Below are 15174 nucleotides of genomic sequence, written 5' to 3' on the forward strand. Positions count from 1 at the left end.
TATTCACAGTGATTTTTCTGTTTTGGTTTTTCTGTTTTTAATTGTTAAAGTTCCTCTGTCATGCTCCTTGAGAAAGTACAAGTAGAAAAATTTAGTAATCTGGGAAGTACAGTATACTGCTCTTTCTGAGAGTGATCGACCCCTGGTATTGTAGTTGTTCAGAGCTTGATTTTATTCCAGGAGGGGAAAGCAGTGAGGAAAAGTTTGGAAAATGAGTGGTGAACATAATATTCTGTTTCTTCATTTTCATCTTCATATCAGTGATTAACATTTTATTATGGCTCATCTCATGAGCATCTAGATTCATTTAGATAGCAATACAAAACAATGGTGGTAGCTTTTTTTGTTTTTTTTTAAATCACTGGACAAATGACAAGCTCTTCAGTATCTTAGGCCATACTGGTAGGAGATTTTTTTTTTTTTTTTTTTTTTTTTTTAATTTATTTATTTATTTTTGGCTGCATTGGGTCTTTGCTGCGGCGCGCAGACTCTCTCCAGCTGCAGCAAGCAGAGGCCACTCTTCGCTGCAGTATGCAGCCTTCTCAATGCAGTGGCTTCTCTTGCTGTGGAGCACGGGCTCTAGGCACGCAGGCTTCAGTAGTCATGGCATGTGGGCTCAGTAGTTGTGGCTTGCGGGCTCTAGAGTGCAGGCTCAGTAGTTGTGGCACACAGGCTGGGTTGCTCTGCGGCACGTGGGATCTTCCCAGACCAGGGCTCGAACCCCTGTCCCCTGTATTGGCAGGTGGATTCTTAACCACTGCGCCACCAGGGAAGCCCGGTAGGAGATTTTTTTAAAAAACATTTACAGTCAGCAGATTCTGAAGTTGACCTCCCAGGCTATATTTCGTTTGTGGTGATGTTTCTTCTCTTTCACATTATTTTGACTGTTTCTATACTACTATTTTTTTTCTTCTCCACTCCTCAGTTCGGAGGAAAAGAGCTCCGAGATGAGGAACAGACAGCTGAGAGCATTAAGAACCAAATGACTGTGAAGGAGTGGGAGAAAGTGTTTGAAATGAGTCAAGATAAAAATCTATACCACAATCTTTGTACAAGCCTATTCCCTACTATACATGGTAAGAGTTCTATCCATTTGTGGCATAAACTTGAAATCAAAATAGTGATTATAAAACAGCAACATGTGACTTCTTAAAACACAAAAATCAGATTATGAAAGTTTTTTAGTGGGTTTAGAAGGGGTTTTAAAAAGTCATTTATAAAAGGACAGATATACAATTCCACTTAAAATGAGGTACTTAGAACAGGTAAATTCACAGAGACAGAAAGTAGAAAGAGGTTACCTGGTGGGGAGGGAAATAGGGAATTGTTGTTTAATGGATAGAGTTTCTGTTTGGGATGATGAAAAGTTCTAGAAATGGATAGGGGTGATGGTTATAAAAGATAGTGAATGTACTTAATTCCACTGGACCACTTAAAAGTTGTGTATATTTTACCACAATTTTTTTTTTCTGAAGGTTACTATTTTATTTACACAGATAGTTAAGGACTGGAAGAGTATAATGTTTGTTTTTTTTAATTGAAATATAGTTGATTTACAATGTTGTGTTAGTTTCAGGTATACAGCACAGTGATTCAGTTATATACATATATATATTCTTGTTCAGATTCTTTTCCTTTATAGGTTATTGCAAAATATTGAGTATAGTTCCCTGTGCCATCCACTAGGTCATTGTTGGTTATCTATTTTATATATAGTACTGTGTATGTATTAATCCCAACTTCCTAATTTATCCCCCCCCACCTTCCCCCTTTGGTAACCATAAATTTGTTAGAGAATAATGTTAACTTAAACATCATTGGAAATAGATTATTCTTGACATGACTCTTACTAGGAAATGAACCTAGCAGAATTCTTAAATTATATTAAATTTACAAAAAAGTTCAGACTGCCCACAGCAAATTCTATACATGAAAACATTTTTATAAGTGTCTTAACAACTGTAATCTACTTTTAACAGGTATCACTACCACAGGCAGGTAGTCAAATAAGTGCTCACTTACATTTTCTTTGGCTTGTTGATGCCCCTCTCCCATATTTCTTAAACTTGCTAAATACAGTTTTTCCAAGTTCTTTATTTTCTGAGTTTGTGATTCCTCCCATTCTGTCCTTAGTTCTTCTGCCAAGCGAGTGAGTTGCTGATTTCTCCTCTGTTTTATATCTTCTCTTATTTGTAAAGCAATATCTCTTTTTCTCGAACCTGTAGCAATCTTAGTTTTCGTCTTCTTTCATAATCTTCCTTTAAAACGAAGGCTTCCTCATTAGGACTCAATCTCAGCTTGCCGGCAGCATCCACCACCTTTCTTTTCATTTTCATGTAGTACTTTAAATATGAAGGTTCCGGGAAACAGGACCCCGGACTCAGGAACCGCGGCTCAGACGGAGAAGGTCTCGGCGGCCGCCACACAGCAGCCTCCCAACAGCGGTTTGTGCGCCTGCAGGGCGGCCATTGCCGAGCCCCTGTCACTCTACCACAGTTTTTTTTTAAAAAGAAAAAAAAGGGTCATTTAGTCTTCTTTTTTTCTGGCTTTAGGATAGAACTGCACTTAAGTATATTCTAATATGCCAGATTAATATCCTGATCTTGTTTTTCTTTTTAGTTTTCATGGTGGAGAGAGATTTCTTGATGTTTTTTGGTTATATGTACTATGCCTATACCTTGTGGTTTCTTCTTTCATATTTTCTTGGCTCTTGGTTACTAGCTGCTCACTTCATTAAATCCCCTTGTGTGTTGAGGATTTGATTAAATTTTCAGGCCTCATGCTTTACCCTTGTTTTTTCCATCCTTATCTTCCGTATTCAGTTGGAGTTATGGCAAGAATTCATAAGATTATGGGTATTTCTCTTAGGTATATACATATATTTTTAAGCTATTGGGATTTTTACAGATATTTATTTGTTTATTTATGTGCCTGTATCGGGTCTTAGTTGCGGCACGCGGGATCTTTCATTGTGTGCGGGCTCTTCATTGCGGTGCACGGGCTTCTCTCTAGTTGTGGCGTGTGTGGGTTCTCTAGTTGTGGCACACGGGCTCTAGAGCATGCAGGCTCAGTAGTTGTGGTATGCAGGCTCTCTAGTTGTGGTGCACGGGCTTAGTTGCACCGCGGCACGTGGGATCTTAGTTCCCTGACCAGGGATTGAACCCGCGTCCCCTGCATTGGATGGCAGATTCTTAAGCACTGGACCACCAGGGAAGTCCCTAGGTATATATTTTTAATCATTGAAAATTAACCTTTTTTTCTACTTAAATATTTGGTCAATGAAATTGAACTGAAATTCTTTATGTTAATAATCCTTTGTGGATTTTAGAGTGTCCTCTTTTATAATGAGTAGGTGTCAAATTTTATGTTCCCCCGTAAATTAATCTGTTGCTATATAACAAATTATCCCAAAACTTCATGGCTTGAAACAACAAACATTATCTCATACAGTCTATAGGTCAGAAATTTGAGAGAGACTTAGCTAGGTGGTTCCGGATCAGTCTTTGATGAGTTTGTAACCAAGACGTCATCTGGGGCTGCAGTCATCTGAAGGCTTGACTTGGGCTGGAGAATCCACTGACAAGGGAGCCCACTCACTGCTTATGTTAGTGTTAGTTGTCAGCTGGAAGCCTCAGTTCCTTGCCACATGAGTCTCTTCCATTGAGCTGGTTCAGTGTCCTCACAACATAGCAGCTGGCTCCCCCCAGAGCCTGCAATCCAAGAGAGCAGAGCAAGGAGGAAGCAAAGTGCTTCTCAGGACCTAGTGTCAGAAGTTAACACACCTTCACTTCTACCATAGGCTATTTGTGGGAAGCAAGTTGCTAAGCCCAGCCACACTTAAGGAGAGGAGAATTAAGCTCCATCTAGAAAAGAGGATTATCAAATAATTTGTGGACCATTTTAAAACTACCACACCTCCAACACATTTGTTTCATATAGGTTATGAGTCAGAAATTTTGTTTTTGGAATAGATTTTTAATTTTTTGCTTTTAAGGAGTGTTTTGTATAAATGTACCTAGCACTTTGTTGATGGAATTCACAGAAAGTCATAATAATTAAAACGGAAAAATGTTTCTTCTGGTATCACATTTCTAAAAATCTGGTGTTGTCTTTTTTTTTAATTGTGCATTTCCTTCTTATATTGCATTTATAAACAGTTCTCAGAAGCAGCTGTAAGACACACTCAGCATCTTATCTAATCCATATCAGTTCAATTAGCTTGTATTTATATTCAGCACGGGTCACTGTACCTGATACAAAAGAAGTAAGTCATGGACCACTTCCTCAAACTCTTGGTAGAGCTGTAAGACTTGCCTTTAGAAAGAACTAGCAAATGTGGTAGGCTGTAGTGGACATAGTTTATTTATGGGGAGAGATATTTGAGAACTGTGACATAGGGAAGGGCTTTGTTTAGGAAGTAGGACTTACGGACCAGGAGAGGCTCTTAGAATGGTGAGCATTGCCATCTATGATTAGGTGAAGACATTAGGACGGTGACTGGGTGACTTTACATTCACAGGACAAGAACCAGATATTTTTACTCTAGTCTTAGCTTTGCTTCAGCGGTCTCTGCTCTTTTGGTTGGTAAATATGCCTTTGTAGTTTCCTGTGAAATTGTTTAACCTCATGTTGAAAAATACCTTGGGTTTTCATTTCAGGCAATGACGAAATAAAACGGGGTATCTTGCTGATGCTCTTTGGTGGTGTTCCAAAGACAACAGGGGAAGGAACCTCTCTTCGAGGGGACATAAATGTTTGCATTGTTGGTGACCCAAGTACAGCTAAGAGCCAGTTTCTCAAGTAAGTGTTTGCCTGAGATAGTACAGCAGAGAAAACAATATGCGTAGTTCCAGGCTTTCTGTGCTACCGAGAATGCAGTCAGTGTGCCCTTACCGGAGCAGGAGTATAAATTATGACTGTTGAATATATAACTCTTTTAGGTTAAGTACACCTTAATTTGTTAAGTAGAATGTAACAACATTTTACAATTTTTTGGAATAGGGAAAAATTGTCTGTAATTCCAATCCCACATAGAATTCTTTTAATCTTTGTGTAAAAGTCTTTGAATATATGAATATATATTTTCATGGTTGTAAGTCACAGCATGCATATTTTCAATTTTAATTTGCCCTAAATATTTTTCCATGTTTCTTTATTTTCACGATTGTTGTTTTTTGTTGGTATAACTTGCAAAATCATTCCCCTAGCCTGATATTAGACAGTTTAACAGTAATTTATTTTAATAGTCAAATACAGTGAACATCATAATGTGTGTAAGTTTTTATTTTATTATTTTCCTTTGGGTAAATTCCTAGGCATAGGATTGCTGAGATTAAGAATACAAACATCCTTAAAGTTCTTAAAGAGGACACTCTTTCCAAAAACAGTGTGATAAAGATGAGACATTTTATGCTAAACTTATCAGTATGAGTACTACTTTAGCAATTTTTGCTTATTTTTAAAAGCTATAATAAAATGCTTGCTTTCAAACTTTTAAGAAACTTAGAGGTCAAGATAAGAGCAACCAGTTTTTGAGGAGTGTGTGTGTGTGTGTGTGTGTGTGTGTGTGTGTGTGAGAGAGAGAGAGAGAGAGAGAGAGAGAGAGAGAGAGAGAGAGAGAGAGAGAGAGAGAGAGAGATATGTCTTATCCTACCAGCATCCAGACAGGCATGTAATATTATTCTCTTCTTTTAGGGAGGCAATCAAAACTTCTCTGAGCCTCAGTAATTTGCCTAACTTCATAGAGCTGACAAGTGCCTCTAAGCCATGAATATTAGAACTCAGCATTTTGACTGCCAAGCATGTGCTCTTCATACTATATCAAGCTGCCTTTCCTTATTTGTTTGGGAAATGTTTAACATGGCAGTATTGTAGAAGCTGAAACATTTTTAGTTGAAGTTTTATAATTAAATACTATTTCCTTCAAGTATATCAGGGACTGAGTTCTAGATTTGAAGGTAATAGTCCTGTGTTAAGAGAATTCTCTTTTCTTCTCATTTCCTCTGCCCCTGCCTCCCACCTCTCCCACCACCACCACAGAAAGATGTACTGCAGTGTTGCCTCTGAACAGTATTGTACACGATTATGTTTGCTTTTTTTTTTTTTTTTTTTTTGTGGTACGCGGGCCTCTCACTGTTGTGGGCTCTCCCGTTGCGGAGCACAGGCTCCGGACGCGCAAGGCTCAGTGGCCATGGCTCACGGACCCAGCCACTCCGCGGCATGTGGGATCTTCCCAGGCCGGGACACGAACCCGTGTCCCCTGCATCGGCAGGCGGACTCTCAACCACTGCGCCACCAGGGAAGCCCTATGTTTGCTTTTTAACAATATTAAGTCTTTTGATCCATGAACGTGGGATATCTTTCCATTTATTTAGGACTTCTTTAACTTCTCTCAATAATGTTTTGTAGTTTTCAGGGTATAAGCTTGCTCTTCTTTTATTAAATTTATTTCTAAGTATTTTATTCTTTTTGATACTATTGTAAATGGAACTGTTTTCTTAGTTAAATTTTTGGGTTGTTTATTGCAAGTGTGTAGAAATACAATTATTGATCTTTTATCTTGCAGCATCGCAAGAACTGACTTATTATCTCTAACTGTTTTAGTGGATTTCATAGGATTTTCTGTCGACAAGATCATGTTAACTGCAAATGGTGATAGTTGTTGTTTCTTTCAAATCTGGGTGACTTTTTCTTGCCTAGTTGCCCTGGCTGAACCTTTCAGTAAAATGTTGAATAGAAGTGGCAAGAGCAGACCCCTAAGTCTTGTTCCTGCTCTTAGGGGGAAAGCGTTCAGCCTTTTACCATTAAGTATGATGTTAGCTGTGGGTTTTCATAGATGCCCTTTACCAGATTGAGGGAAAGTCTCTACTAGTTAGTCGAGTTTTTATCATGATGGGTGTTAGATTTTTTGACATGCTTTTTCTGCATCTGTTAAGGTGGTTCTTATCATTTTTTAATATGGCATGTTATTGATTCTTAGATGTTAAACCAGCCTTGCCTTTTTGGAATAAATATCCCATCTTGTTTTGTTTTCATTTTTTTGTTGTAGTTGTTGTTTGTTTGTTTTGTTTTGTTTTTTGTTTGTTTTCGTTTTAAGTGCAAGGCCGTCTAATAGATCATTTTTGCTGAACTGTTTATTATTGTTTTTGCCCTGTATGAACTTCATCTTCCTTTAACAGGAATGGATTTGACCTATTTAAAAGACCAAAGGAGAAAAGGCTTTCTATTTGGTCTATGGCATGTGTCTTTATGAAATGCTTTTTTTCTTAATGCCTCTTTCAAATGTTCTTTTAGAAATTTAAATTCTTACTTGACATAAGCCATAACCAGCTGATAATCCTGAAAAGGATGCTTTGTAGTCATATATTAATGAATATGATAACCTTGAACAGGCACGTGGAGGAATTCAGTCCCAGAGCTGTCTATACCAGTGGCAAAGCATCCAGTGCTGCTGGCTTAACAGCAGCTGTTGTGAGAGATGAAGAATCTCATGAGTTTGTCATTGAGGCTGGAGCTTTGATGCTGGCTGATAATGTAAGAACATTTTACCCTCTTGGATATAAAGAAATCAGAATATCCCCATCCCTATCAATAAAGGCCTATAAGTTCCTATTAAGGAGATGTCCTCTTTTTAATAAGTACTTTTAGTAAATAATTCATGGTTTTATTAATCTAGAAATTGCGATTGTCATCATTAATCAGCACTTTCTGAACTTCTCTAGAACGTATTACGTGCCCTGAGCTTGTGTGTTTGCTGTGACTAGTACTTCTCAGCAGTTTTCCTTTCTAGACTGTGGCACATCTATGAGTATATCTGTTGCATTTTGCATGTATTTATCATAGATCAGTTAGCTCTGTGAATGCATGTAAATTGTAGCTATATATACTTATAAATATTATGTTCCAACTCCATCCTTCACTTTCCCAGCCTAAAGTCAACACTGAGGTAACCCAGAATATTTTGTTTGACCCTGAGATTTACACAAGGTTTTGATGTTGAATAAAAGTGCAGTAAGTAACTGCATGTTTTTAGTTTCACTTTTGGTTTAAAATGAGTCAAAAGAGTATGGTTCCCTCGAGCTCTGGGAACTATTGTACTATCTTACTCTAGTAGAGGGAGTTAGGATTGCTTACTTACCTATCTTAGTTGCTTAAAAGAACTGAAAGGTCTCTGGTAGCAAACTTTGAGTTTCCTTGCCGTTTGACATCTGAAAGGCAGTTTCTTATGCTAGGTTTGTTTGGTTACAGGGTGTATGTTGTATTGATGAATTTGATAAGATGGAGGTGCGGGATCAAGTTGCTATTCACGAAGCTATGGAACAGCAGACCATCTCCATCACTAAAGCAGGAGTGAAGGTATAGTATGTGTGTCCACTTCTGTTCCATTGCATCATGCCTTAGCCTTGTAGATTAATGTAGCTCTAGACAATCACTTGGATAAAATGCATTACTTCAACATGAAATGCAGTTTACTGAAACGGAAAACATCCTTGAGGATATTAATCAAGTCGACAGATTATTTAAATGAAAATAATAAGTACAATATTGTAACTAGCATTAGAGAGAAATCAAACTTTAAAAATAAAATACATTCAAATAGTTAAGAAAAATGTAAGCAATACATTAAACCATAAGTTAAAAAGAGAAATCTTCCCCTCCAACTCCTAGCACCAATAGATACTCAGAAGTATCTGCTGAGTTTATGTCCCTCTTAGGAATATTTTATCATAAATAAGCATAATACACATACAGTTTTGTTCCTTGTTCATTTAACTTCATAATTTTATTTTGGTAATCTTTCTGTACCAGTATATATTAGATCCACTTGTCTTTTTATTACTCCATGATTTGCAATTGTACATACCCCAGTTTGGCTCATTAGACTCTTATAAAGAAGAGTGACATTCAGGTCATTTCCAGCCTTTAGTATTACAAACAATATTGTAAACATCCTTGTACACATCTTCCTGTACCTAGCTGCAAGATAAATTCTTAGTAAGAAATTGCTGGCTTAAAGGGTGTGCACATCATACCATCAACATCATATGGGAGTACCTGTTGCTATATATTATCAGACTTTAATTTTGATGATTCACTGGGTGAAAGGTGATATCTTATTCTTCTGGTTTGCATTTAGTTAATTATGGATGAGGTTGAACATTTTGTCATATGCCATTACAGTTGTCTTTTTAAACCTGTCACGATTTTTCCTTTTGTGGTCAGGCTACTCTAAATGCCAGGACATCCATTTTGGCAGCAGCAAACCCAATCAGTGGACACTATGACAGATCAAAATCATTGAAACAGAATATAAACTTGTCAGCTCCTATCATGTCCCGATTTGATCTCTTCTTTATACTTGTGGATGAATGTAATGAGGTAACTATGAGCTATCACTCTGAGCTTCCTTTATTATTTCCAGTTTGAGTAATTGAGTGAGACAAGCTGGGAGGATGTACTCCTGAAGAACTGGTGCATGTGTTGCCACTGACCTTTCATTTATCTCAGAGTGGCACAGGATTGGACAGAGGTTTATTAAGTGACTGAAAATCACTTGAATTGCTGGTTCTGCTTAATTGTGTTGAGAAATACCAAGTTTTTTGGTTTTGTTGCTGTTTTGTTTTTGTTTTTCTTGTGTGTTTCTTTTAAAGATTTATTACTTATTTACTTATTTATGGCTGCACTGGGTCTTAGTTGCAGCATGCGGGATCTTTTGTTGAGTTGTGCAGGCTTCTCTCTAGTGTGGCATGCAGGTTTTCTCTTCTCTAGTTTTGGTGCACAGGCTCCAGGGCACGTGGGCTCTGTAGTTTGTGGCACTCAGGATCTCTAATTGAGGCGCACAAGCTCAGTAGTGGTGGCGTGCGAGCTCAGTAGTTGTGGCGCGCGGGCTGAGTTGCTCCACGGCATGTGGGATCTTAGTTTCCTGACCAGGGATCAAACCCGCATCCCCCTGCATTAGAAGGCAGATTCTTAAACACTGGACCACCGGGGAAGTCCCCCTTGTTACTGTTTTTTAATTCCCCAAAAAAAAGTATTTCAGTTAATTCCCAACCATACTCTCTTTAAGATTTTTATTAGATTTTTTTTTTTTTTTTTTTTTTTGCAGTACGTGGGCCTCTCGCTGTTGTGGCCTCTCCCGTTGCAGAGCACAGGCTCTGGACGTGCAGGCTCGGCGGCCATGGCTCATGGGCCCAGCTGCTCCGTGGCATGTGGGATCCTCCCGGACCGGGGCACAAACCCATGTCCCCTGCATCAGCAGGAGGACTCTCAACCACTGCGCCACCAGGGAAGCCCATGATATTTATTAGATTTTTGTTTTTGTTCTTTCATTAAGGTTGAAAAGAATTGGGGTACCACACAAATTTCTTTTTTTTTTCTTTTTTTTTTTTTCAAATTGACTCATTTGTCTTCCTCTGTCTTCCTATCAAATTATTGCGTGTGGGGCTTCCCTGGAGGCGCAGGGGTTGAGAGTCCACCTGCCGATTCAGGGGAAACAGGTTCGTGCCCCGGTCTGGGAAGATCCCACGTGCCGCGGAGCGGCTGGGCCTGTGCGTCCGGAGCCTGTGCTCCGCAACGGGAGAGGCCACAACAGTGAGAGGCCCACATGCCGCAAAAAAAAAAAAAAATTATTGCATGTGTCACATTTTTTATCCTAATTATGTAAGAGTGTTAAGATTGAATATAAAATTGCAGATTTAGGGACTTCCGTGGTGGCGCAGTTGTTAAGAATCTGCCTGCCAATGCAAGGGACACGGGTTTGAGCCCTGGTCCGGGAAGATCCCGCATGCTGCGGAGCAACTAAGCCCGTGTGCCATAACTACTGAGCCTGTGCTCTAGAGCCCACAAGCAACAACTAGTTAGCCCATGTGCCACAACTACTGAGGCCCACGCACCTAGATCCCATGGTCCACAGCAAGAGAAGCCAGCGCAATGACGAGTAGCCCCCTCTCGCTGCAACTAGAGAAAGCCCGCATGCAGCCAAAAAGACCCAATGCAGTCATAAATAAATAAATAAATAAATTTTTTAAACTGCAGATTTACTTACATTCTAACATGTTAGTATTAAGAGTTATTTATACTTAGACTTAAATATTTAACAACATTGCACATCTCAGATGTGCACAGAAGTACAAAATGACCTTCTGTAGAAGGTCATGTTGTACTGTACTTTTAATTGCTGAGCATGGAGGTCCTACATTACATTAGGTAAATGCATACCTCTTGCTTACAGCAAAATTTTAAATTTATCTAGATAAAATTTGCCTCCCATTAATGTGAATGTTTAGAGGGTTTTCGTTTTTTATGTTTGGGTTTTGTTCTTTCCCTTCACAAATCTATATAAATGTTTAACCCAGTCCCCTCCCCCCATTGTTGGGCATTGTCTGATTTTCATATATTTCTGTCTATACATAATTTACTAAATTAGTTTTTTAGGTGTTTAATTAGAAATAATTTCAAACTTACAGAAAAGTTGCAGGAAATACAATAGTGCATATAATACTCATATACCCTTTATTCAGTTCACATTAACTTTTTGCCCCGTTTGCTTCACCATTTGCTCTGTATCTCTACTTTTTTTTTTCTGTACTATCTGAGAGTAAATTGCATATTTTTAGTGTGATTTTATCTTTTTCAATGTTAATAACAGTTCTATGATGATCATCATTCGTATGTTCATAAGTGGCAACGAAATGTAGTGGGTAGGAGGATGGACTATGAAACTAGACTCTTCAAATCCTCGCTCTGTTACTGTGTGGATAAGTTACTTAATCTTTCCGGGCCTCAATTTATTCATCTGTAAAATGGGGGTAATATTATCTACCTAATAAATTTTTTGTGAGGGTTGCATGAATTAATGCTTCTAGACACACTTAGGGTCCTAGAAGTCTTATTTCTGCCATATTAAAGTCAGTAAATTCCTTCAGGAATAGTCTTAGAGTAGGGCAAAGGTATACATTTAAACTTTTGATTTTGGATGTGGTACTAAATTTTCGTCAGAAACTTGAACCCATTAATACATCTTATGGTGGCATATTAGAGCTTGTTGTTAGCTATAAAAAAATTTCTTAATGCCTGGAATAGTCTGGAGTGGATATTACTATAACTGATTAAAGTGATTTTCTTATTTTGAATTAGGTTACAGATTATGCTATCGCCAGGCGAATAGTAGACTTGCATTCAAGAATTGAAGATTCAATTGATCGTGTGTATTCCCTTGATGATATCAGGAGGTATCTTCTTTTTGCAAGACAGTTTAAACCCAAGGTAACCTACCCTTTTGTCCTGTAATTGGGCATAATGAGTATATGAAAGTGACGTTTAAACAAAAGCGTTGTATGGAAATTAACTGAACCTGACTTGTTTGGGTGTTTTTTTAAGGTCGTTTGGTTGGTTAGTTGGTTGGTTTGATTTCGGTTTGGGTTTTTTTGAGAACAGTTTGTTTCCTCAGAGAGACTTGAGAAAGGGAATTTTTTTAAAGTCTGAAAAATTCCATTTCTTTAACTTTTTAGGTACTAATAAAAAGACTTTTATGGGTGAACAGTTTTGAATAACCAAATAAAGTAGGATATCCTTTTATTTCAACCATTATTCCTAAGAATCTTAAAACTGCATGTGCTTAAATCAGTAGTCTACTGAATGCTCTCGAATCTGTCTCAGAGGAAAGCTTGTATTCCGCTAGGTTATTGTAATGAACATGAGTAACTGTTTTACAATACAGGATCCAAGGTGCTCACTTGGACATTTATTTTTAAGATAAACTTCCATAATGCATTTTTTCTGACATTTTCCTAAAGTAGAGTACAAAAAAAATTGTTTGATTCTGGTTGAGGTTTTTACACTCTTTCTGGCTTGACTTTTGGGAGTTATGCTTAGATTTTAATTATCTATCACCTTCACTTGATTATCCATAATATTGGGGTTGACTCTCACTGTCCCAAGGGAAAGGCAAAGCACTTTTGTTTGCAGAGGCATTTGTTCTCCATGACTACGCTGGTCCCTCTTGACCTTGGTATGCTTCCTTAATATGCTTATTTCCTTGCTCTGAAAAACAGTATTCTTTAGTATGCCTCATTTTGTTGTTATTATTTAACTAATAATAAGGTTGTTATTATTTAACTAATAATAAGGTATATATACAGTAGGGGATATGTTCCAAGACCCCCAGTGGATGCCAGAAACCACAGATAGTACCAAGCCCTGTATGTACGATGTTTTTTCCTATACGTACACACCTGTGATAAAGTTCAGTTTATAAGTTAGGCACAATAAGAGAATATCTGAATTGCCAGCATTACTTCTCTTGCACTTTGAAGCCATTATTAAGTAAAATAAGGGTTACTTGAACACAAGCACTATGTTACCCTAACAGTTGATCTGATAACCAAAATGGCTACTAAGTAACTGATAAGCAGGTAACATATACAGTGTGGATATGCTGGATAAAGGGATAATTCTCGTCCCAGGTGGGACATTGGACAGCGTAAAATTTCATCACACTTCTCAGAATGGTGCACAATTTAAAACTTATGAATTGTTTATCTCTGTGATTTTCTATTTAATATTTTCAGACTTCAGGTGACCACAGGTAACTGAAACCACAGAACGTGAAGCCACTGATGGGGGCAGTATTATATATATTGACTTTTCTTTTTCCCAAAGACTGCATAAGTTAACTAACTGAGCCTCAAGAATAGCCTGAGTAGTAATTTGTTTAATGAGCTTTGGCATGTTGGGTATAAAAGTATACATTGTTTAGAAATGGTCATTTGCTTAAATACTAACTCTACTGTCTTCCTATTCATAAAATTAGTACATGGAATTCATAGTCCTCCTTTGTGTTAGTTTCTTTTGAAGGCATTTCAGTATTAATTTCTTGTCATTGGTTTCAAAGTTTTGACCTTCTCAGTTCCACCAGAGTATCTTCACCTGGGAGGCTCTTAAACTTAATGTTTAAAGCTGCTCCCATTAAGTAGAAATGCTCTGACTTCACTGATATTCTGAAACAGATTTCTAAAGAGTCAGAGGACTTCATTGTGGAACAGTATAAACGCCTCCGCCAGAGGGATGGTTCTGGAGTAACCAAGTCTTCATGGAGGATTACAGTGCGACAGCTTGAGAGCATGATCCGTCTCTCTGAAGCAATGGCTCGGATGCACTGCTGTGATGAGGTATCAAAGTCACTCTAACATAATGGGAAAGAGAAATTGATTTGTTACCTTACAAGCTGTTTTTATGTTTGGTATAGGACATACTAGCATTAGCTGCAGATTTATTTTTATATAACTGTTGAGTGCTCATAGGATACATGACCCCTGACCCTGGGGTTTTTCCCTTGAAGAATGTTGCTGTCAACCATTTATTGAATGTAGTAGTTAGATTAATGATAATGAGATAATCATGACATAGATTATAGAGTACATACATATAGAGGTGAGTTCAAGATTAATGCCATTCATTCAAGAAAAATTTGTTTAAACCCTACAATGTGCTAGGCCTGTGGGCAGGGGATACGGATATGATAAAGTAGCCTCCAGTCTCCTAAGAAGGGAATTCTCCTCCTTTGAATAACATGTGGATATTAAATTGTTCTTTGAGCCCTGGGTTCTACAGGTACATGTCAGTGGGTATTTAGGGAGTAAATGGGCAGAGTGGAAGGACGCCCTCATCTCTGCTTCAAGCAAACAAGCCCTGCTTTTATCTAGCTTTATATTTTAGACAGTGTAAGATTTTGTTTGAGTAAGGAGTTCAGCTATTTTTCTTAATAGTATGATGGAGGTATAATTCACATAGAGGAAAATGTACAGCTTTGACTTTTACATACACCCTTGTGGCCACTCAGCTCATAACATAGAAGGTTTACATCATCCTAAAAAGTTCCCTTGCACCCTTCCTTCCCCAGAAGTAACCACTGTTCTTACTTCGTTCACCATTTCTATCCCATAGATTTCATTTTTTGGCTTTTTTCCTTTTGTCTAATTTTTCAAATTCTCTGATATGGTGCTTTACTGTTTAAAAAATACTTTCACACTGTCTTACTTGTTATTCTTTGATTCTCCTGACATTTAATGGACATCTTTGTAAGTTAGGAGATGAATAAAAGAGCCCCTGTCTTCCATTGCCGATAGTTTGGTGGGAGCAAGACATATGTTTAATTAAACATGTGAAATATGAGAG

At 37.9% G+C, this 15174-nt stretch overlaps 1 protein-coding gene across 1 annotated transcript in view; it reads left to right on the plus strand.

Annotated features, from left to right (window-relative positions):
* Nucleotides 1-15174, plus strand: part of MCM6 (minichromosome maintenance complex component 6) — a 45328-nt gene that overhangs the window by 15768 nt on the left and 14386 nt on the right. The window contains exons 7-13 of the mRNA XM_081241588.1: nucleotides 926-1076; nucleotides 4659-4800; nucleotides 7392-7533; nucleotides 8248-8355; nucleotides 9223-9378; nucleotides 12136-12264; nucleotides 14007-14168. Of these exons, the coding sequence (XP_081097714.1) occupies nucleotides 926-1076; nucleotides 4659-4800; nucleotides 7392-7533; nucleotides 8248-8355; nucleotides 9223-9378; nucleotides 12136-12264; nucleotides 14007-14168 (990 nt within the window). The remainder of the gene's footprint in view (nucleotides 1-925; nucleotides 1077-4658; nucleotides 4801-7391; nucleotides 7534-8247; nucleotides 8356-9222; nucleotides 9379-12135; nucleotides 12265-14006; nucleotides 14169-15174) is intronic.

The sequence above is a fragment of the Mesoplodon bidens genome (genome assembly GCF_964165515.1).
Source record: "Mesoplodon bidens genome assembly, chromosome: 8".
NCBI lineage: Eukaryota > Metazoa > Chordata > Mammalia > Artiodactyla > Ziphiidae > Mesoplodon > Mesoplodon bidens.